Raw genomic sequence first — 24,931 nt, forward strand, 5'->3', positions numbered from 1 at the left:
AAATGTCAATTTCCTTAGATTTTCTTTGCATTTTCATCCGTTCACTCATTCATTCCATCACATCAAGCAAATGAATAAAATGGAAGTAGGAATCACGTTCTATTCCATTTCACCATTCCATTCCATCATACCAAGAAGCGTATGATTTGACTCCCTTCTATGCTCCTGTTATACTCTTTCCGTCCCAAATAGTTTGTCACATTTTCCATTTCAGTTACTTCTATATAGTTTATCTCATGTATTTTTTACCATTTTATATAATGGATCTTATATTTCACTACGTCATTCACACTCGTATTTATTATAAAACTATAATATATAAAAATAGTACCACATTTCACTCACTTTTCAACTCACTTTTTAATATATTTCTTAAAATTAGTGTTCGATCAAAACGAGACAAACTACATGGAACGGAGGGAGCGGCATTACTAGTATATAGGATACATAACAAATTGTAATCATCCATCATCCCTTTTCATTATTCAAAGTTTACTTTCCTATTTGAATCAATACTGTTCCCTCTCACCTCCCAACACCATCCATGGCGCCGCCGTCTTCCGCCACTCCACAACCCTCCGACCACCACAAACCCCGCTCGCCTCTCGAATCGCTCCTCGACTCCGCCCGCCCCTTCCTCCGCGGCGAGCTCCACGCGGTTGACGAAAACCTCCCCCGCCTCGTCTCCGTCCTCCAAGCCGCCGGCGCCGGCGAGTGCTGGCACAAGCACAACAGCTTCCTCGACCACCTCTTCGGCGTCTACCGCACCCTCAAGCTCTGGAACGCCCCCAACGTAGTCTGCCTCTGCGCCCTCTTCCACTCCGCCTACTCCAACTCCTACGTCAACCTCGCCATCTTCCCGCCCTCCCCCACCGGCCGCGACACCGTCCGCGGCCACGTCGGCGCCGCCGCCGAGCGCCTCATCCACCTCTTCTGCGTCGTTCCCCGTCACTCCGTCACCCACGGCCTCCTCCTCGCCAGGTACTCCGATTCCGAGCTGGTCGAGGACCTCCGATCGTCGGAGATCTCGATCGAGAAGCTCCGCGGAGGCGGAGAGGTCGGGGAAGACGAGATGTGGAGGAATAAGATCCGATCGATCATTCCGGCGGAAGGAGTGAGCGTGAAGCACATCAAAACCGGGGAAGAGATACAGCTGTCGAGGCGGCTGGTGGCGACTTTCCTCCTGATGACGATCGCCGATATCAGCGAATCGCTCTTCGGCTTCCATGATAATTTGTTCGATAACCGCGACGGCAGGCTCGATTGCTCCGGCAACAACGTTCTGACGTCGTTGTGGCCGGGCATCGCCAAGCCAGGGCTGTGTATGCACACCTTCTCGAGAATGGCAGCGATCTACAATCTGTTGGTGAGAGAAGAGGAGATGTACCTCAAATCGCTGAAAAATCAAAATCCGGAGGGGAGAGACGGAGATCTGGAGCTGGTGGTGCCGCCGGTGTTCGATAATTGCAGGAAAGTTGTGGATCCGGAGGAGCAGATCGCGGCGAGGGATCTGTACTGGAAGGCGGTGTGCGACGCGGCGGAGATAGGGGTGGAGAGGGCGGAGGAGATGCTGGTGGAGAGCGTGGCGAGGAATCCGTTTGTGGCGGAGGCTCACGTGGTGTTGGCGCAGATATATTTGGGGAAAGGGGAGTTCGAGGCGGCGGAGGCGGAGGCGGAGAAGGGGCTGAGGCTGCTGCTGGAGTGGGGGAGTCCGCGGGACAAGAGGATGACGTGGCAGGCGTGGGTGTCGTGGGGTAGGGTGCTGCTCATGAAGGCCAAGGAGAAGTCGTGGCCGGAAACTGCATGGGGTCTTCAAAATTTGGGGCTTGTTGCATGAATTATTTATTGTGATTTAAATAATGCTGTGTAAAATAAGTTTGTCGATCTCCTCAACACAGCATGGGGCGCTGTGCTTGATCCGACGCCGTTTTGCGGCTAATTGATTCCCCTCTTTTTTATGCTAAGATGGATTCTAAAATTGAGTTCTAAAAGCTAATCAATGGTTACTTTAGGATAAAGACTACAAAAATTAAGGTCTAAGACCATCTTCAATCATACACTAAAACTCATTTTTGGTGTAAACAATTTCTCAAATCATACATTAAATCCAAACTTATTTTTGAGTTTTTCAATAGAATAACACCATATTTGGTGTTACTGTAAAATTTTTGTGAGACAAATACTAAAGAATGGTGTAAATTGTTGGAGTAAAACTATCTTTTGGTGTAATATATATTCAAAAATAGATTTGAATTTGGAGTAAATGGTTTGGAGATGGCCTAAAAGCTAATCCATGGGCACTTTCCAAACAAAATTAAACAATTTTTATGAGCTCCATGGGCACTTTCCAAACAAAATTAAACAATTTTTATGAGCTCCACGTTTCACCCGTTAGTTTCGATATAGCGCGTGTATTTATGATAAGTTAAAAAAAATATAGTACTTATGCAAATCAAATCAAATCTTTGGATGGTGATGATTTTTGACGTTTCAACTAGGGTCTGTTATTAATTTATTCAACTTGCCTGTATTTGTTAGTGCAGAGTCAATTTTCAACAAGGGGCTGTTATTAATTTACCCAACTTGCCTGTATTTGTTAGTGCAGAGTCAATGAGTATGAGTATAATTGATTTTTAAATAATCAACCCAGATAAAATATGTAGTAGTACACTAGTACAACAAATTCAATAGTATTACAAAACAATTTACTTAAAAGATCAATCTGATTTCAAAAGTACCAATTTCCTCGAAATCCAGAATTGAACAAAAATACACCTAAATCACAATATTCACAACATTAATAAAAAAAAAGAGTGAACTACAAAAATGCTCCTTGGATTATGGGTTTATCTCGCCCATAGTCTCTGGACTTTAAAAATATCGCCAGTAGTCTCTGGACTAAGGGTTAGTCTCAAAATTGGTCCTTTTGACTTTTTTTGGTACGAAAATACCCTTTGATATTATTTTGGGGGGTTTGGGCAATTTGGTCTTTTTACACTTTTAACATTTTAAATCTGATATTATTTCAGTTATGTACTAACCTTGATATATTTCAAATTTATCATCCTTTTTCCCTTTTGTCATCTTTCACTTTGTTTCTTTATTTCAATATTAGATTTAATTTTACAAAATTTTAAATTTTAATTTTTAAATATCAATAAATTTTTTTAATTATAAAAATTATTAAATAGCAAAAATTAATAGTTATAATCAATATTTGATAGTGTATAGTACTATGTAATCAATAAGGTATGACAATGCCTTAGTTTTAATCAATATTTAATACAGTAGCTTTAATCATAAATAGATTATATAACACAATTTATTCTGAAATAAATATGCATCTAATGTAAGAGTAATATAATTTTCGTTTATTAATTTGAAAACAATCAAAATTTACTAGAAAATTTCAACAAAAATACTCATATATAAAAATTTTAGTAGGATCAAATTTTTAGTCAACTTCATAATATTTAATCAAAGCAATTATAACAACCGAACGGAGGCTAAATAGAATAACTCTTATTTTTCCATCATGATTAATGGAGTATTATTTTTCTGTACTTCTTCGATTCAATTGAATATTATATTAAATAACAAAAATTAATAGTTGTAATCAATATTTATAGTGTCCATGAATTAATAGTTTTCATTAAAAAAAATTATTGATATTTAAAAATCTAAATATTAAATTTAATTTTATAAAATTAAATCTAATATTGAAATAAAAAAAATCAAATTCAGTGAAGGATAACAAAATGGAAGAAGAATGATAATTTTGAAATAATATCAAAGTTAGTACATAACTAAGATAATATCAGATTTAAAATGTAAAAGTGTAAAAAGACCAAATTGCCCAAACCCCCCAAAATAATATCAAAGGGTATTTTCGTACTAAAAAAGTCAAAAGGACTAATTTCGAGATAAACCCTTAGTCCAGAGACTACTGGCGATATTTTTAAAGTCCAAGGACTATGGGCGAGATAAACCCATAGTCCAGAGACTATTTTTATAGTTCACTCTAAAAAAAAAGCTAACTCTTTCAAAACATTACAAACTATCTTTACAAACATGTAATATCAAAAAAACCTAAACATTATTAAAAAAAAAAAATAACTCTTTCAAAACAGTACAAACAATCTTTACAAATATGTAATATGAACAAAAACTAAACAATCGGGGGTTTAAGGATTGGGATAAGACACCAATATCGTTGGTGTCAGATGTTGGTGTCTTTGAAATTGTTAATATAAATAAAAATGTTTCAAAGACGCCATTATTGAAATTGCTAATATAAATATAAAAAAAACGTTTCAAAGACGCCATTATTGTTGCGCCTTTCGATTTTTACTTTGTTTTTTAAAACCAGCTTTAAAGACGCTAACCTCATTAGCGACTTCATTAAAAAAAATGAATCGATGAATACAGGTATACACGCCATTACAATAACGTCTTTAATTTGATGAAAAACGCTCTTTGGTGTTTTCCATGAAACCTTTGTTCCATATTCTACCAAAATCAAATTTTTCTTTATCTTTATCCTATCACTGGAGGTGGATAAAGTGGATTAGTTGCAAATCAAATTCTAATTTGTTGTTTATTATATCTCGTTTTCAAACAATTAAATAATGTTTCAATATTTTATATTAGTAGTATGTAAAAACTTGATAATTATTACCACTCAGCAATAATTTCATGGTCTCTCCTTACAAATAAGAGAAAGGGAAAAATAAGAGCGGGGATACGTGTTACTCCATCCGTCCCAAGATAAGCGAAACACTTCTTTTCGGCACGGGATTTAAATAATTAATTATTTAAAGAGTTAAAATAGAGAGGATAAAGTATGGAAGAGAAAAAAAGAGAGAATAAAGTAAGAAGTATGATTTTTTGCAAAAAAAAAAATGACCCACTTATAGTAGGACATCCTAAAAAAATATGACTCGCTTATCTTGGTACGGAGGGAATACTACTTTTTACTAAAAAAAAATAAAATGACTCAATTATTATGAAACACCCAAAATTAAAAAATGGCTTTACTACTATGGAATACTCTCTCTGTTTTTTAAAAATAACAATTATTTCCATTTTAGGCCGTTCCTTAAAAATATAAATTTTAGAATCTTTTTATTTTAGGACATGGAACCCACAATCCACTAATTCTACTTACACTACTTTTTCGCTTCCTCTCTCTTACTTTATTCATTTTTCTTTTTCTCTATCTTAGTTTACCAATTATTCTCACTTACTTTACCAATTGTGCATCAAAATTCGTGTCGTTTCAAATGTTTATATTGGGAGATTGAGAGGGAGGATTGTTGTTTCTAATAGTGAAAGGGATGATGGATGATTACAATTTGGTTGACTATACATAATGCTACGTACTATGTTATTGTTGATTTTGGTAGGTGGATTGACGGGTCGTGCTTCGTCGATTAGGACCCCTTTAAAATTTGGCAAAATATATGTTGGAGATCTTTTCTTATAAATTACGTACTCCATAATATTTGCATAACAAAATATTGAAGTTTCTCATATATGTTCATTCTCTCCTTAATGATCCTTATACTAAGCTGTCTGTTTGTCTGTTGTGGTTATGATTGTAAGCTGACCAATATGATTATGATGGAGAGTTATTAAATTGATATATGGAAAAATTATTATTACGCCTACTTGAGCTTTCATCAAATCATGTAGTAGGTGAACAAATCAGGGAAATTACAAATGATGCTGTCAGTAAGATTTTGGTCCCATTTTGTAATGAAATTGATCAATTCGAAATTCGTTGGATTAAAAAATAGCGTGGTGCAATTTTCAAATGCCATTAATTTGCAAACATGGAATAGTATTACCTTTTGCTTTATTAGCATCTATAGTACCTGGCAATGGGGTAATCACGTATTTAAATAAAAAAATAAAAAATGTCAAAGTATTATTGAGGTAGTTCACTCAAACAAGATTCGTGAATATTTGTCAGCGAGCAAGTAGTATTGTCGGGGTCCTTTGAAGTTGATTTTTGAAAACGTTGAGTTGTCTTTCACCGTGCAAAATAGAGAGTCAGAATCAAATCCAACTATTCCCTCTTTTTTCCAAAATGGCCGTGAGGCCGCCGTTCATGCACTCAACACGGTTAAAACAGTCCAGAATCAAACATTAGAGCAATTATAGACAAGAGTTTCAAGAATTTAATTTTCTTATTGTGCAATGAATTGAATAGCAAAGTGAGTTATGGATTATGGATTGTTTTGACAGTATGGATGATGGTTTTTAATTTATCTGGATTAAAAAATGTCATTCAGCCGTCCAATTCACAATATTACCACATAATTAGAAATATCTATGGGCGCCAACTTAATATCACCGAGTGTGTGTGTATTTTTTTTGTCGATTGACTTTTTGGTTTCTATACTTTGGCCATAAGTTTAACCAATGATTTATGTGTTTGGCTTGGGCATTTTTGGAAATTGTCAAATTAAAATTAATATTAAAAAGTATATTTATGTAGTAAAGTTTATGAAATAAATCTCTATTTTTATTTTATTATTACTATTATTTATCTTGTCCCATTTTTTAATCTTTAAGGTTCATCCTAATTTATATTGGTTTTAATCTACTTTATATTTTCCCTCTCAACAATTAAACTTTACATCTTATTATCTCTTCCATTTTTCAAGAATTTATTTCCTCATATCAATAAGCAATATTGTGGCTCGTCGAATTCCAAATCAAAAGAAAATAAAATGAAGGAAATACAAGCTTAATCCAAATTCAAGCTCAAGATTAACTTAAACTCACACGACGGTTGTTGATTTAATAATATATAAACGCGGGGAATGTTATATTACTAACTAATAACTTAATTGCTAACTACAACTAAATAATAATAATTAAATATTCAAATTAAGGACTTAGATCATTAATTCCTAAATGTCAATACGATCAACAAAAAATGTTAATAAGGCCATAGGATTAATTTAAAAAAATATCAATAGGGGTGTTAATATCAATTAACTACGTGTTTAGTTATAATTAACTTTTAAAAGAAATCCAAAAACTTTAAATTCATATAACATATATCAAATTAAAGATAGTTTCATAAGGATTCCAACGGTATCCTACATGTATATGTTCCGACGTTAAAATTTGAAAAAAAATCAAAATTTTTTAATTTTTTCGTACAAGCAGTAATGTCAACATACTAAATAAAATCAGTATTAAATCGTTACTGTAGTTGTAGCAAGTAATTAGTGTTGTAAATAACCTTTGAGTCTTCAGATCGTTGCTTCATGCTTGTAGAAAAATTTACAACATGTTCAATCCAAAAGTTGAAATATTTAATAAAGTAAACAACTCTAAGTTCAAAGATTCCAAAACAACAATATAAATTCAAGTTTACAACCTACTCAATTCAACAACCATTCAAAGTTCAAATATTTAAAAAAAGAACTCCAAGTTCATATTTTCAAATTCCAAAACAAATGCACGATAAATTTAACTTTCATCATAATCACTTGAATAAGTTCTTTCCAATTCGCCCAATTCTGCATCGTCCAATGGCCACGTCACTTTGCCATCCTTATGGAGTTCCCCTATAGGTCTGGCGACATTTTAGCCTAGCCCGGCCCAGGCCCACATCTGTGCCGGGCCGGGTTTTGGTATATATAATGGGCCCAGCCCGAGCCCATTTGCAAAGTGGGCCGGGCCGGGCCGGGCCAAATTTAAAATTTTGATTGTGCTAATTCGATAATCGATCTATATAGTGTATGATGATGTATAAATATATATTCCATTTCCCACATACACACGCATATTTATAATACAAGCCCACAGAATTAGGAATCATAATATACTTAAATATGGAACTATTTTGAATTGAGATAAATCAACTAACAACTAATATCTATAATTATTCAAATCAATTAGCAATTAATATCTATAATTAAGCAAATCAAATGTAGTTAAGGAAATCAGATTTGTTATAAGCTTTAATTTAGGTTGAGTAATTGAATTAATTTATTATTATTGTATAATTTCATTAACAAAATCTATGATTATCTTGAAAATATACAAATACAAAATTATCATGCATTTGTTAATATATTAATAGAAAAGATATGGATATGTATGAAATAATATCCAACCTTCATTTTCATATACATATACTCCATATCCGTGAAGCATAATACATATATATATATCAAGTGAGAGTTGATCTGCTAAGCGACACTACTTGAGCGCCTTGTAGGCGACTATGCTGATGTGGCAGTGTCACCGTTAATTTTTTGAGTTTATATCACTCATTATTTTCTCTTTCCTCCCGTCTTATATTTTATTCACATTATAATGTTATTGCTTCCATCCTCTAATTCTCGTTCCTATCGATGCCATTGATGGAATATTTGCACTAGACCTTCCGTCTCTCAATTTTCTTATCACCAAATTTATTCGACTTAGTCAATCAATTTATTCACCATAGGATCAAAACTCTCCACAATTTAATGAATGGCATTTCTTCTTATAAATCTTGTTGAATGAGTACTTTTGCACATCGTGAATTGATTCTGCAATTATTTTTCTCACCAGATGAGTTTCTACAGTGCTTCTTGAAATTTTGTGAAACTGAAATCGATGTTGCATATATTTCATTATATGCTATTTATAAGAGGGATTTAGAAGAACGCCAAGAAAATTTAATAGTGAACTAGTTTTGAAATCCTTTCATTCTATATATTCGATTTGCAATCACAACCATGATATAACAGTTCTAGTTCAATCTAAAGTCTAAACTCATTGAAATGGCTCAAATTAGGGGAATTTGATTTTATAAAGTGCCCAACAAAATTACAATGTGTAGATAATAGAGGAAAAACGTGAGGAAATGGATAGGGAAGAACGAAGATGACAATGGATTTTTCAAGGAGATGCAACCATATAAAAATAAAAAAAAGGTTCAGTGGCTTGAATTTGTACAGTGTTCGGTGAAATCAGATTAAACTGATTTAAACCGATTCAGAATGAAGGAGAAAACAAAGTGGGGAAAATATAATATAAGAAAAACTATTAAAAAAAGAAAAGAAAATTGATGTGTAATCCACGTCGGATGTCGCTCATCGGTCGCTTACATATAGCGCGCAGTAGATCTAATCTCTACATCAAGTAATCAATCACTATATTTGTGGAAAGATAGAGCATTAATAACTAGTCACTATAATCATGCAAATCAAAATTATTATAACACAATCAATTCTAGGATCCACTATTTTTGAAAAAAAAAAAATCAATAACTAATCTCTATAACTATGGAAATGGAATAAATTAAGTCGAGCGATTGAATACTTTGCATAATGTTAATAATAAATATAATATAATCATGCATCTAATAGTAAATTAATAAGTAGGAGATATGAATGTTATTATGTTATAGAAAGAAAAATATTCAATCTTCCCATATATATATCTATAATCTATAATCTATAATTATATAAAGTGACAGTTTGGCGAAGAATAATAATAATAATAATAATAATAATAATAATAATAATAATAATAATAATAATAATAATAATAATAATAATAATAATCTATATATACCAGGAATAAATCACAATACTTCAATTCAATAAACTCTATTTGGAGGGATCTGTGCTAGAAAAAAAAAAGGCACAATGGCTCTAAGTTTTCTGCCTTTTTTCTTGCCCAAGAAAAAACTACCGGAGCACACAAGACGGCGGGGAAGGTGAAGCGGGATGGAAGGAACCCCGCGAATCAAGCGGTGGAGCGGCAGGCTGGTGGGCGTGGTGGCGAGGCAAGGCAAGGAGAGAGGGAGAGGAGGCGCCAACTGGGAGATTAAGGGAGGAGGTGAGGGTTGGAAGGAAAAAGACGGAGCAGGGCGGTGGAGTGTGGTGGCGTGGTGACTAGGAGAGAGATGAAGGGAGAGGCTGAGAGGGGGAGGCGCCTTTTTCATGTAGGGTTTCTAGGGTAATTCATTTGTTATATGGGATTTATATTTTACTTTTATTAATTTATGAATTTTACAATTGGATTGTTTAATTTGGTGTACGAATTTACTTGGCTAAATTATCTGGATCCAAAAAATTCATCTGAATATCTTCATATTTCGAGTTAAAAATTCAAAATGTTGGAGTTATACTGAATTCAAACTATTGTAAATTTTTATTTAATTAAAAATATAAAATTGTATTAATGATAAAAAAAATTAAGAGAATTGAAACTGAACACGGTTTGTAAATATTTTTTCCAATTACTAATACTTTCAAGGAAAGAAAATATATAAATATTGAAAACCTAGATTCTAGGAAAATCAAATGATTAATTTTTTTAAGGAGTATTTTTTAAAAGCAAGGTTGAATTTGGACTACTAATTTATTATAATTTTTACTATAATACTATGTTGGTTTAAAATTGGAATTGTGCTAAAAGTTTAATTTGCTTTTTCTTTGAGACAAAATTAGAATTCTATTCATGTAGTAATAGTTCTCCGAAATAAATCAAGTCAAATTACAACACAAGTATATTCCCTTCGTTCCATTTAAGATGTTCACATAATTGAGCAGCATGGAATTTTATGAGAAATTATTAAATAAAATAAAAAGAGAAAAAAATAATTAAATAGAGTATATTAATAAGTAGGAGTAAAAAAGAGGGAGATTTATTTTAAAATAGTACTCTCTCCTTCCCACAAAAGATGATTTAATTTTCGTTTTAGTTTGTCCAACTAAAATGGCCTATTATTAAAAATAAAAATACACTTTTTCTACTTTATTCTCTTTATTACTCCCTCCGTCCCATTGAAGATGACCCACTTCCCTTTTTGGTTTGTCCCAATTAAGATGACCTATTGCTTAAAATGGAAATCCATTTATCTCTACTTTATTCCCTCTCTCTTACTTTACTCTCTCCACTTAACACACAAAATAAAATTGCATAAAATCTCGTGCCGTCCAAGAAAGAAGTCATATTTCTTGAGACGGAGGAAGTACTTTATTTTCTCTATTTTTATATATAAAATTAAATTACATAAATTCATGTCCCATCCAAAAAAGAGATCATTTTTCTTGAAAACTAAGAGAGCATAATAAATTAACATTTTAACCCTTACTAAAAGCAGCAGCCAATTTTTTTTTCTCTTTATAGTCCCAAGAAGATGTGCCGACAGCTAGACACTGATCATTACAACTTGAAAATGTCTCTTTTAAATTGTACACTTTCATCGGAAGTTTTAACAAATATTCTACTCCGTCCGAATCACTATATTTGGCATGAGATTTAAATAATTAATTTTAAAAAAATTAAAATAGAGAGAATAAAATATGAGAGATAAATAAAGAAAAAATATAGTAGACGGATATAAAATATAAGTGATTATTTTATATTCGAGATTAAATTTATTGTGTGTTTGATTCATGAGATTCAACCCCACAACTCAATTATAGATGGATAATTATGGAATAATTAATCATAGCTAACCCCGTATGACTAAAATAATTTAACAAATCAATCATAGATTGTATCTTGGTATTATTTTATCTTGAAAACCTAACACCACCTAGGAGTAATATGACTAAATATATTATCGATTGGCTTTTTCAAGAATTCAAATAGAAAGTGGTCAATTGTATATAGTTATTAGTCTCTCTCTATTGAATCACAGTAGAATTATCGAATAAAAAGTTATTAAATAAATAAATAATTTAGCTGTCACTGCTTAGGACATAAGCCTTAAATTATTAAATTACCTTTTAAAAATATAAATAACTGATGTAATAGAGAGACAACTATTTAATTATACAATTAATATAGATTAAGTTATTAATATAACGTTTTTAAGTATATTTGTTTTAAATATTTATCAATTTAGTTTTATTTTTAGATTTTTGGGATATCAGTGATCTTTCCTATATTTGAATTACAAATTACTATTTAATCATATTTCGTTGTCTTTCGATTCTACTAATATTAATTTAATTTTATGTAGTCGATGTTGGTGGGTTCCGTTCAAAATTCAATGTCATAAGTGAGTTATCTTTGATCCTTATTCACACATCTCCCTATTGTCATTTGTTTTATTTTATTATACTCCACTCATATCGTAAATTAAAGTTGTGTAAAATTATTTGCTGAATGTAAAATGTTTCATTTACAGTGGGTTTGGAGGAGTATATTTTTTTTTTTTTTTTTTTTTTTGTTTAGAATGTTTGTAAGTGTTTATAAAGTTGTGAAAACTTATTGTAATTAATACATATTTGTAATAATAAATAATCATTATATTTTTATTATCTTTTTTTTAAATCTATGTGCTTATAATTTATTTTCATTATTTGAAAATCTTATGTCCCGTGCATAGCACGGGTGATAACACTAGTACATGCATAAACAAGTCTATTGAAAGAGCCAACTATAAAACAAAGTATATACCAGCAAAATTTAGATTCTGACGGGCCTGGTCCGGGCCAGGGCCGGTTCTAGGCCCGGGCCGGGTATGGGTTCATAAAAAGGCACACTTGGAACCCAATTAATCTAATCAGCCTAGCCCAAGCCCGCTTCATTTCGCTAGTGGGCCGGTCCCGGGCTGGCTCATACCGGGCCTGGGCCGGACTGGGTTGGGTCGGCCCGGCCCACTTGACATCTCTATTCCCCCATCACTATAAAAAATAATGAATTAAAGAATGAGTTCAAAATGAAGAATAAATAAATATATTAGTAAATAGCAATGAATTACTCACTTTCATGGTATTGCTTTTGCATAAATGGTATTGGTTCTCCTTCTTCTTCCATGAGATCTGCATAACTAGAACTAGACCTCAACCAATCCTTGGAGCATATCAAAGCTTCTACCATTTCGGGTGCCAAAGAGTTTCTAAATGTCGACAGCACACGCCTCCCCATGCTGAATGCCGACTCAGAAGCTACGCTTGATATAGGAATAGCTTAGCCATCTCAGATAGAATAGGATAGGAAATACCATATGTCTTCCACCACATAAGAATGTCAAAATCAACATCTTCATTGGCCGGGTATTGCCTCTCTGCGAAGTAACGAGAGAGCTCTGAGCTTCCATCTTCATCATCATCATCCTCACTAGCAACACAGAGAATGTTACAAGAACTTTTACTAAGAAATCGCAGATTAGTCGATCTACTCGACATTTGGCTAGCTGAAGTTGTTCGTGGTTGTGTTTGGTCAGCCACTGGAGTGAATTCTTTCTTGTACAACTCAAATAAGTCAAAGACTGACTTTCTCAACTCCTCTGCCAACTCATTTCCCCGTGCTTCACCGTACAACGTCTTCAAACAATGTTGCACATGCTTCATCTTTTGTCTAGGATCTAGCATTGCAGCAATATACAAAATTTTGTTCATGTTTGGATTAAGCTCATCTCCCTCCAACCAATACTTACCAAAGTTTTCCATCATCTTCTTGGCCATGTATCTAATCTCAGCATCTTCATCATCCTCCAACATTTTTATGATAAGGAATATGTCACACATCTCCATTAAAAATGAATGTGATATGGCATACGTGGTGCCTGAGACGAGACGAGTCAAAGCATAAAACGATCGAAGAAAACTACACATATTCCTCACTTCAATCCAATCTTCTTCTCCAGGTACGCCAACTGTGAGGTCCTTGTGTTTCAGGTTTCTCAAATCCCTACCAAACTGGGGAGTGACGTTGTTGTATAGCTTCATAGCCGGCTCATATGGCAATGCCGCCTCGAGCATTTAGTAAGTCGAGTTCCATCTAGTAGGTACATCTTGACACAAGAATTTTTTGGTATCCACCTTACATACCTTGACAATATCCTTGAAGTCTTTAGACCTTATGGATGAACCCCTTATCCATTTCACGGCTTCCCTAACTCGTACAACACCCATGCCTATTTGTTTCATGCCCTCTTCGACAATCAAGTTAAGTATGTGTGCAACACACCTCTGATGAAAATATTGCCCTTTGGCAACAAGCATGCCTCTTGCATTGAAGGTGGACTTCATTTCCTTGATTGCTACACCATTGTTTTTAGCATTATCCATGGTGCAACAAAGAAGCCTCTGAATGCCCCAGTTCGTAAGGGTCTTTATCAACACCTTAGCAATGTCATCCCCTCATGACTAGTAATGTCAAAGAAGTTGATTATTTTCTTGTGCAGGCTCCATTCCTTGTCGATGAAATGTGATGTAACACAAATAAAGCTTGTGTTATTGACTCCAGTCCAACAGTCGGTGGTGATTGATACTCTACTCATGCTTGGTCTAGAGAAAACCACTTTCACTAGTTCTCTCTCCTCTAGAAACATCTTCACACAATCCGATCTTACCGTGTATCTGCTCGGGATATTAAAGTTTGGTACCTTATCACGGCAGAATAAACGAAATCCCTCTCGTTCCACCAATCTGAATGGTTGTTCATCAAGAACAATCATCCTGCACAATGCGTATCTGCCCCTTTCTTGGATGTCTTGCCGCAATTCATCTTGGCTGAATGGTGTTTGATTCTTTTTCGCTTCATTTTTCTTCAAACATGAAGCATGATGCTTCCACATAGCAGATGTGCCATTGTGCTTCGGATCAGCAGCTATCGTTTCTCCACACAGTTTACATTTCCCTTTTTGAATTGAATCTTCAAACACTTTATCAAATTTTTGCCATATAGCCGATCTTACTACTTGTTTACGCTTTTTTGATGCCGACGGCACTATTTCCTCTCCCTCTTCCTCTCTCTCAAGCCCTGGTTCTTCAATTTCAATATCTTCAAGTATATTATCGTCGATTGGCTGATTGCTCCCTAAGTCTTGAGTGCAAGACTCTGAATTTGACATTTTAAGATCTGTACAAAGATAACTGTTACAATTTTGGCCTTCACACAAGTTCAAACATAATCAAGTCTTGCTAAAAAATTTCTTTTCCTCACAAATCCATGTACTGTACAAAAAGAAAGCTGAGAAAAAAGAATAAAAAGAAAGCTGACTTCCTTTTCTTGATTGAATGACCTTTTCACAGAGTGCTTCTCTTCCACAAACAAAGCATTGACTCCTACAAGTCCTAAAACTTATAAATTCTACTCATCTAAAAGTCTGGTATTAATAGCATTAAATGTATACCAATCGTCACTTTGTTGATGAACAATGAAAGGTCCCTCTCATATATTAATTTGCCACTTTGGGTTTAAAAGGGACCATTTGCACAAAGTGAAAAATATGTGAATTCAGCATTAAAAATGGAAAAATTCTCTTACCGAGGTTGCTAACACAATGAATAGAATTCAAACCTACAAAGAGACAAACTATACAATTTTACCTTAATTGCGGTGAATTGCATCTAAACGGTCAGACAGAGATACAACAAAAGCTTAAAACCACATAAACGAGAAACCCCACATTTGATTAAATTGAAATACATCAAATTCAAAACATAACCAAACACAAAATTGAAAATTCTTCACAAAAGCTTCATAAAATTGGATAAATTAAAACCAACTAAGAATCCATTTAATACTGACCGAGCTTGACGGAAACCGCCGCAGCGCCGCTGGTCGTGGACTCGTGGGGAAGGAGGACTTGCCGCAGGTGGAAGTGGGAAGAAGGAGCGCCGCTTGAACTCTGGTTGCTCCACTTTGCTTCGCCTCGCCGCGGTGGAAGTGGACTCTGGTTGCTTTGCTTCGCCTTCGCCTCACCGATTGAACTCAGGTCGTGGACTTGTGGTGAAGGAGGAGTCGCCGCAGTGGAAGGGGGAAGAATGTGAGAGTGGACAAATTAGGGCTCCGTTTCTTTTCTACTCCCTCCGTCCCGGCTAAGATGACACATTGCTTAGCCGGCACGGGGTTTTAGGAGTTATTGGTTAAAGTGTTTAATTGAAAAGAGAGAAGGTGGGGGTGAGTATTAAAGTAGAGAGATAAAGAAAGATGTATATTTTAATAGGAGTGAGAAAAAAGTGGTTGGGTGTATTAATTGGAGAGAGAAAGTTATCAAAAAAGATTTTTGAAATATTTCATCTTAGTTGGGACAAACTAAAAAGGAAAACGTGTCATCTTAAGTGGGACGGAGGGAGTAAGTTTCTGGTTTGAAAGAATGAAACCTAAGTTATGATACTCCCTCCGTCCCGCTTTAGCAGTCCCATTGACTTTTCTGCACTCGTTTTGTAAAAATGATAATAAATAGTTAAAGTGGAGAAATAATAAAGTAAAAAAGAGAATAATGTAGAGAAGAGTCTTATCTACATTAGTCAACGGGACTGCTAAAGCGGGACGGAGGAAGTATTTTTTAATATTAAATTAAAAGAATAATCATAATTAATATATTTAATCGGTTCTTAATTTAATAATCGGTTAACCGATCGGTTAGTCGGTTAACCGATAACCGATCAAGACATGCAAAATTTGGAACCGAATATAACCGATAACCGAATATAAGCAATGAGTTAACATTCTTAAAGCACTGTGTTGACATTCTCAAAACATTGTGTTGATATTTTCGAAACACTATATTGACATTTTCATCCAAAACCCTAATTTGGAGGGGTTTTTTTATCTTTTTTTATTTTATTAATAAAAACGAAAATTACACGTGGCAAATTGTAGACCACACGTTTTCTAAAATCCTATGACCATAAATTAATTGTAGTTAGCAATTAAATGATGAGTTAGCAATTGATCACTCTCCTCCATTTAAACAAATACTATAAATCTAAACAATATAACCCTACACTAACTTCAAACTGTAAAAACAGATATATTCGCAAAATGTGAAAAAATGGAGTATGCGTAAATTGCCAAATATAAATATCAAAATACACTTGGAAAACGAAAAGGTAAAAAAAAAAAAACGAAAATGTCACAAACCGCCGCTGCCCTCCGCCGTCAAATTCCGTTATTCCGTCTTCTTCACGCCGCCATCAATTTTCCGTCGAGGTAATTTTCCGGTTAGGGTTTCAATTTTGTTCTGAACTACTAGGTTATAATTGTTTGCCGTGGAAATTTATTAGCTGGAGATGGTGTTTTAGGTGGTTACTTTTTTTTAAATGATCATTTCATATTTGAATCACATGTGAATTTTGATTCAGAGGAAGTATTACTGGAAAATGTGGAGCTGATTCTCGAAGCCTTTGACTATCTCTGGCTACCATTTGCTTTCACACAAGGTAAAATTTGAAGTGCTGTCTATTGTCCAAGTATAGATAACTCAATTGTTGCGCTTTCTCATTTGTATTGTAAAGCATATGCTTTTGGTCATGCACTTGATGAGCTTGAACATTCACCTTGAAGCTGACATACTTTTATGATGATTTATTTTCGATACGAAAATAGAAAAGATCTTCATTAATGAAAACCGGAAATAAGTTAAAAGGGACGAGGTACCAGAAAGCAGAACTCCAAATGAGCTACATTACACCACTTCAAAAGTATGGTAGGAGTTATAGAATCCGATTCAAAGAGTACTTGAAATCCGTATGTTTTGAACCCACCACCAGGAAACACAAAATCTCATCCGTTCTTGTCATAATGCTAGAAATTTATGCGTTCCTCTCTAGCCAACGAGACCAATAAGAGCTGGGATGGATATGACAATGAAATTTATGCTTTTTGTAAAATCTAGGTTACCTGTCGAAGGCTTAGTTAGTTCTATATGTTATTGTGGCAATTCATGCTGCTTTTAATGGGATGGATATGGCGACTCCTAATTTGCGCAAGACAAAAATAAAACACGAGTACGTTGGTTGATGGATAGTCTGAGTTAAAAGAAGCCATTGTGTGTTTCAGTGATGAAATACATTAACATGCTGAATGACTTATTGCCTTATTGCATTGCCAGCATCTATAGTTAATTTTTTGCTTCTCTTATTTGGCCTTTAAGGATAAACCTATCTTCTATTACCATTATTGTTTTGTTGATTTGTGAGGTCATATATTCTATCATGTGACGACCTCTGTGTATTTGCTTTCATAGGCCGGTTTGGGAAGTTAAGCATCAAAATCCCTTGGAAGAAACTAGGGTGGGACCCGATCATAATCATTCTGGAGGATGTATATATTTATCTCTCTCAAAGAGATGACAAGGAGGTAATTTTCTTTTTAGATTGTGGCCATGAAAATTAGAGACGTGAACATTATAAACAACACGTTCATCTGCAAATCGCGAAGCAAATCACATTTTCCTCTGCATCTTTATTGATTTAATACTTTAGTTGTATTGATGAGTTCCATTACATCATCGAGAAGCCCTGAGCCCCTGACTGAAATTAATCGACACAGATAACACAATATGCACTAAACCAAAGACAAAATCCTTCAACTATGTTTTGAGTGATTGAAAGTGGGTGGTTCTGGTGGCCCTTTGAGTAATGCAGTAGTGTTTGGTAAATCAGAAGGGTCCAACGTATTTGTCAAGGTCTAGGATCTCAGATACACATGATGGGTTTAGGGGAGGATACAAGGGGAACCTACCAGCATTTCCCGTTAACATCAATGAATTCTTTACCCTTTTGAGTTGTGACTCACTACATTTTTTTTGTTGTTGACTGGTGTTGGCTGCAGTGGGCAATGGATGCTATTAAAAGAAGAGAATATGCAAGCAAAAAGGCCCAGCTTGCAGCAGCTGAACTTGCAAAGCTATCAAGACGTGTATGTGGTGAGGATGTTGACTTTGATTATCTGGCCCTCGCTTATGGAATTTGTTAATCCACAAATTCTTTATTGCTATGAATTTATTGGGTTTTTGGTTATTGAGTGAAAGTGAATTATTATGCTGAGTAAGATCAATTTTGTTAATTTTGTGTTTTATTATCAATCAGCAGTACTTGCTATGACCACCTTTATCTTTGATATACGGTACCCATGTAGAAACTAGCGTATAGCATACAAAATGACAACATGTTATTATTTCTCATAATGACTACCTTGTCAAGACTGTTTCCTCTCATCATGAACATCATTTTTGTTTAAAATGTTTCTCATGAAAACATATCTATTGGAGATAATCAGACTGGAAAATCATTTATTTCACACATCACTGCTAAGGTACTATTTTGCTATCTGCAAGCTGGTAATTGTGTTTCTTTCTCTGGCTAGAACATATCTCCAAGTTTTGACCTACATCTTGTATTTTGGGAAGATAAGCTTATTTTTCAGTGATCTATCTCATGAACCAACATTAGAGCATTCAATATCAATTAAGGAAGATATTTAAGACATACTAAAACATTTAATAAATGTGCTAGCTTCTTTTCTTGAATTCTTGTTATATTTCTTTAGTTCATTCGTATCGCTACTAACAATATCATCTAACAAATGATGTTCTAATAATTATAACGATATCCTTGATAGTTTCACAAAGTTATTTTTTTGGTTTATTGATCATACTTGACATTTACTAATAACATTTCGTCTTGGCACAACATTTTAGTTAATCACTTTTACCCTCTTTCTCTAATAACTAATTTCCCATTTTACTCACTTTCTCTCTAACTTTCCTGCATTATGTCCAAGATTCTTGACAGCATCCAAGTATCCATCAGAAATGTTCATGTCCTCTACTGTGAAAAACAGAGTGCAACGGTATGATTTTTTATCCCCATCCCCCTTTTGAAAAAGAACAAATAACGACATTTGGAGTGGATGCTATGTCCACTGGTTGTAATAGTATAATGATGTTTCTGTTTCTGGGTGAAAAAACAAAGAAAGAAAGTCACTGAAATTGACTTGGTGATCACAACTTTATCCACCAAATGTGAGCGGACCATTAAGCAATCTTGTCACATGCCTCAACTTTTGCGAAATACTTATTCATACCGATAGATCAACAATTGCTTTCTTGGTTCTTTGTGGAAAGTTTAGAAATCAGAAGTTTGTTCCAGTTTTCTTTTTATTCCAATTTTGTATATTTAAGTTTTCTTTCAGATCGGCAACTACAAAAGTTAAAGGGGGTCGAGTCAACAAATTGATTGAAATTCAGAATTTAGAACTTTATTGTGATACCTACGGAGAAGCTAGTGATTCGAAGATGGAGAATGCTCACATTTCGAATAGTATGGGAATGGAAGAACTGGAGGATAATAAATATTCGTCAATATTAGCTCCTCTCAATGTATCAGTATCTTTGTCGGTAAGCATCTTTGGCTTCTATCTTAGGTAATAATATTATCGTTTTATGTTTTGCATCCTTGAGTAAAGTGTTTGAGCCAGCAGTATTCTTAATTTCTGACATGTCTTAACTTTTTATGCCAGACCATTGTACGTTAGATTGTATTTTTCACTCACTATGGTATTGCTCATTCCGCGTACCTTCATTTTATTAATAAATTCCACTTGTTTCTTATTAGTAATTTTATTTCCAAAACATTTAATGCTTGATTTTAGTCTGAGTTACTCTTTTTTTAAACTTTTACTCCTCATGGGTATAAACTTGTTACCACTCAAGAACTAGACGTACAAACATATGGTCAACCTTTTATACCTGACTATGGTACTCTTGTTCACAGGAACTAGAGGTAAAATGGCCACTAACAAATTTGTTTTTCATCTTTCTTATTGCATTTAGCTTATAGTTAGGCCAATGCCATCAGTTTAACATATTTTTGATTATTTAGCTGGCAGCTTATTCAGTCCTACTGCATATCTCATTGTCGTTGCAACCATCTGAAATTCAGCATCATCATCATTATAGATCATTGCTTCTATTTGTGGGGTCAGCATAACAACACTTAGTTTGCAAGTTACACCAAGATTTAGAATGTCTTCCCTAACTATCTTTATCCAAGTTGTGAACTGTCCACCCATTCCTTCCACTCACTATTTGGAAAGCTACTAGTGGAAAAACTCACACCTAATAGTCATTTCATCAGAGTAGTGTTCCTTGTAATTATGCTCCCTTTTCTGGCAGGATTTCCTGGTAAATCCATCCTCAAAGTATGGTAGCAATGGTGAAAACATGAACAAGATCAGCCTCCTAACAAACCCCGTGGACATTAATAGAAAAAAGGCACTTGGACATTAATAGAAAAAAAGGCACGTTTATATTCAAAACAGAAATAATTTTGTTTATATCCCCGACATATCACAACACTCCCTTTGATGCTCTTGTATGATTCGTTCCCTTCTATGATTTGACTCCACTCTATGCTCTTGTTATAGCATTATATTAGTATATAGTATACTGAACCAAATTGTAATCATCCATCATCCCTTTCATTATTCAAAGTTTACTTTCCTCTTTGAAACAATACTACTCCCTCTCATCTACCAACACCATCCATGGCGCCGCCGTCTTCCACCACTCACAAACCCCGCTTGGCTCTCGAATCGCTCCTCAACTCCGCCCGCCCCTTCCTTCGCGGCGAGCTCCACGCGGTCGACGAAAACCTCCCCCGCCTCGTCTCCATCCTCCAAGCCGCCGGCGCCGGCGAGTGCTGGCACAAGCACAACAGCTTCCTCGACCACCTCTTCGGCGTCTACCGCACCCTCAAGCTCTGGAACGCCCCCAACGTAGTCTGCCTCTGCGCCCTCTTCCACTCCGCCTACTCCAACTCCTACGTCGACCTCGCCATCTTCCCGCCCTCCCCCACCGGCCGCGACACCGTCCGCGGCCACGTCGGCGCCGCCGCCGAGCGCCTCATCTACCTCTTCTGCGTCGTTCCTCGTCACTCTATCACCGAGGGCCTCCTCCTCTCCAGGTACTCCGGTCCCGAGTTGGTCGAGGACCTCCCACTGTCGGCGATCTCGATTGAGAAGCTTCGCGAAGGCGGAGAGATCGGAGAAGACGAGATCTGGAGGAATAAGATCCGATCGATCATCCCGGCGGAGGGGGTGAGCGTGAAGCACATCAGAACCGGGGAAGACATACAGCTGTAGAGGCGGTTGGTGGCGACTTTCCTCTTGATGACGATCGCTGATACCGGCGAATCGCTCTACGGCTTCCATGATAATTTGTTAGGTAACCGCGACGGCAGGCTCGATTGCTCCGGCAACAATGTTCTGACCTCGTTGTTGCCAGGCTTCGCCAAGCCAGGGCTGTGTATGAACACCTTCTCGAGAATGGCGGCGATCTATAATCTGTTGGTGAGAGAAGAGGAGATCTACCTCAAATCACTGAAAAATCAAAATCCGGCGGGTAGAGACGGAGATCTGGAGCTGGTGGTGCCGCCGGTGTTGGATAATTGCAGTAAAGTTGTGGATCCGGAGGAGCAGATCGTGGCGAGGGATCTTTACTGGAAGGCGGTGTGCGACGCGGCGGAGATAGGGGTGGAGAGGGCGGAGGAGATGCTGGTGGAGAGCGTGGCAAGGAATCCGTTTGTGGCGGAGGCTTACGTGGTTTTGGCGCAGATATATTTGGGGAAAGGAGAGTTCGCGGCGGCGGAGGCGGAGGCGGAGAAGGGGCTGAGGCTGCTGCTGGAGTGGGGGAGTCCGCGGGATAAGAGGATGACGTGGCAGGCGTGGGTGTCGTGGGTTAGATTGCTGCTCATGAAGGCGAAAGAGAAGTCGTGGCCGGAAACTGCATGGGGTATTCTCAATTTGGGACTTGTTGCATGAATTATTTATTGTGATTTAAATAATGATGTGTGTAAAATAAGTTTGTTTGGGGGCAGATCGGTGTCCTCCTTGAAGCATGGGATGCTGTGCTTGATCCGACGCCGTTTTGATGTTAATCGATTCCCCTCTTTTTTATTTTATTATTTCTATAGCATGTACCAACTTATTTTGTGTTAATTCACCTCTATTTCTATTCATCTTTTATCTCTTTGCGTGTTTATTAAATCTCTAAAAAAGATTGATTGAGTAGTAAATATGTGTTTTAATTAATCTATGACGATCAACAACTCGTATATAATTAATTGGGATATGATTATAAAATTTAAATATAAAGATAAAATGTAGTACTATTATTTTCCATAAAATAACTAGGATATTATATAATTACGTGAGGAGCCTCTAAGAGCATCCCCAACCCAATCCCCAATTCAGGCCCCAAGTGTCCTCCACGTATCATTCTCTTAAATTTGAGTTCCAGGTCACAACTGCTGAAGTCCCCAACTCGGGCCATAACTATTAAATTGCACTATTCACAACTCCAATTTATTTTACACGTAAAATAGAATACGTTGAACAATTAAAATCGGGAAAATTCATTGTTCAATTGAAAAATATAAAATTACAACATTGAAATTTAAAAATTCCAAAAAAAACATTAAAACATAAAGTCAATGCTGGAAAATGTTGGTGTGTCCAAATTTCTTCAATTAGATCCGTTTGGAAGCGAGTGTGTAGTTCTTCTTGGTGCATCGCCGCTTGACAGGCCATGACATTGTGCACGTCGGGAGGAACACACTGCACGGGCGGGTCGGTGACAGTGTAGCTACTGCTGGTGCTGGAAAGCGGATCGTCGCTCCACAAAGTGACATTTTCTCCATCGTCCTCAACGATCATGTTATGCATTATGATACACGTATACATGATGTCGACGATTAATGAACGGTGCCAACCATGGGCCGATCCGTTCACCATAGCCCACCGTGCTTGGAGGACTCTGAATGCACGTTGCACATCTTTCCGAGTCGCCTCTTGCTTTTGGGCAAACAATGCCCTCCTATCCGTTGTCGGACATGTGATGGTTGAAGAGGTCTCAGATCTACTCAATTGTATGCACTTTAGTGGTCAGATTTCTCAGATCTAGAGAATCCGCTAGATCACAGGGTCTAGGAACTCAGAGAACCCTTGAAACTGTCGGTCGTTGGGCACACAATCTAATCTGCCCTTTCAAAACCCTCAACCCACAATACTAAAGGCTAGTATAAGGAAGTAGGGATCGAATCTCACAGAGATGGAAGCGTAAGAAAACATTCAAGAGACTTTAGACAAGGGTTTGGCTGCTGTCAAACAACTTTGGGTTGAGAACTTAACTACTAGATTCAGAAAATGTAAATGAACTATTCTAACAGCTAGACCTAAGAAAACATAACGAAAGCACATATGGTGAAAACACAGATGCAAACAGAACCACACTCCAACAACGAAAATTTACCAGACCTAGTGAATTACTTTTCCTAAAATGCCTAGACAGATGAAGAATAGATCGTGGGGACCATTTCCTAAAATAGTAAAGTACGAATGAAAAGCTGTAATTAACTAACTAAGGATTTAACTAACAACTAGCTTCATCTTCACCAACGATTCTCGATCACAAAATGTAGAAAACAGAGCATGTCAAATTAAACTATCAGATTACGATTAACTAAGGAAATAAAATAGATCTACTACTGCTAGACGAGGCAAGTAAGACAGGAACTAAACTTCGAAACCATGCAGGTAGCGCTGGGTATTCGGTAGGTTCGGTTAGAACCGAACTGAATACCCTGTTAACCGAATTCAAATGGAACCGAAATTGAAACACCGAACCGAAACTGAATTTGCCTCGATTCGGTTCGGTTCCTAACCGAACTAGGTCGAACCAGAACCGAAATTAAAAAAAAAAAGTGAATTAGAAATTAAACTTTAATTCTTCGTTAATTGATCATCTATTAATGGAATGAGTTGATAATAAAGAATCAAAGATCAAGTCAATTTGATTTGTTTTTCTTCGGACTTATGCGGTTAATGTTGTTTTTAAAGGATTGTACTAATTGTTATACCACAACGTCCATGCATACACATTATTAATAAAATATAAATTAATAAATGGGTCATCGGATGGTTGTACAACGATTTCTCAATAAAAATAGCATTTATTCATATAGAAGATAGTAGTAAATTCTAAAAATGGAAGTGAAAGTAGTAAAGCATTTATTTCCTAAAAAAATAGTAGTAGTGGTGTATTTATTCAAGATCTTATAGTGTTACAACTGGAACGGTGTACTTTCTAAATAATTTTCAGTTGACGTCAAAATTCTAAATACTTATGCTAAACCAGTATTAAATCGTTACTGTAGTTGTA

At 35.8% G+C, this 24,931-nt stretch overlaps 2 protein-coding genes and 1 pseudogene across 2 annotated transcripts; 2 read left to right on the forward strand and 1 right to left on the reverse strand.

Annotated features, from left to right (window-relative positions):
• The first annotated feature begins 463 nt into the window (after nt 1–463).
• Nucleotides 464–1,964, forward strand: LOC125211410. Its single transcript, XM_048111185.1, has one exon. It carries the CDS (start codon nt 545–547, stop codon nt 1,835–1,837), a length of 1,293 nt encoding a protein of 430 aa, XP_047967142.1. The 5' UTR covers nt 464–544; the 3' UTR covers nt 1,838–1,964.
• A 10,419-nt stretch (nt 1,965–12,383) lies between these two features.
• LOC125209109 (zinc finger BED domain-containing protein RICESLEEPER 4-like) lies at nt 12,384–15,764 on the reverse strand. Its single transcript, XM_048108718.1, has 4 exons — nt 15,514–15,764; nt 15,250–15,282; nt 12,741–14,841; nt 12,384–12,659 (listed from the first exon to the last, which is right to left on the reverse strand). The coding sequence occupies exon 3, from the start codon at nt 14,831–14,833 to the stop codon at nt 14,096–14,098; it is 738 nt and encodes a 245-aa protein (XP_047964675.1). The 5' UTR covers nt 14,834–14,841; nt 15,250–15,282; nt 15,514–15,764; the 3' UTR covers nt 12,384–12,659; nt 12,741–14,095.
• A 1,025-nt stretch (nt 15,765–16,789) lies between these two features.
• LOC125214631 lies at nt 16,790–22,730 on the forward strand (annotated as a pseudogene).
• The last annotated feature ends 2,201 nt before the right edge of the window (nt 22,731–24,931 follow it).

This window comes from Salvia hispanica, chromosome 3, assembly GCF_023119035.1.
Source record: "Salvia hispanica cultivar TCC Black 2014 chromosome 3, UniMelb_Shisp_WGS_1.0, whole genome shotgun sequence".
Classification (NCBI taxonomy): domain Eukaryota; kingdom Viridiplantae; phylum Streptophyta; class Magnoliopsida; order Lamiales; family Lamiaceae; genus Salvia; species Salvia hispanica.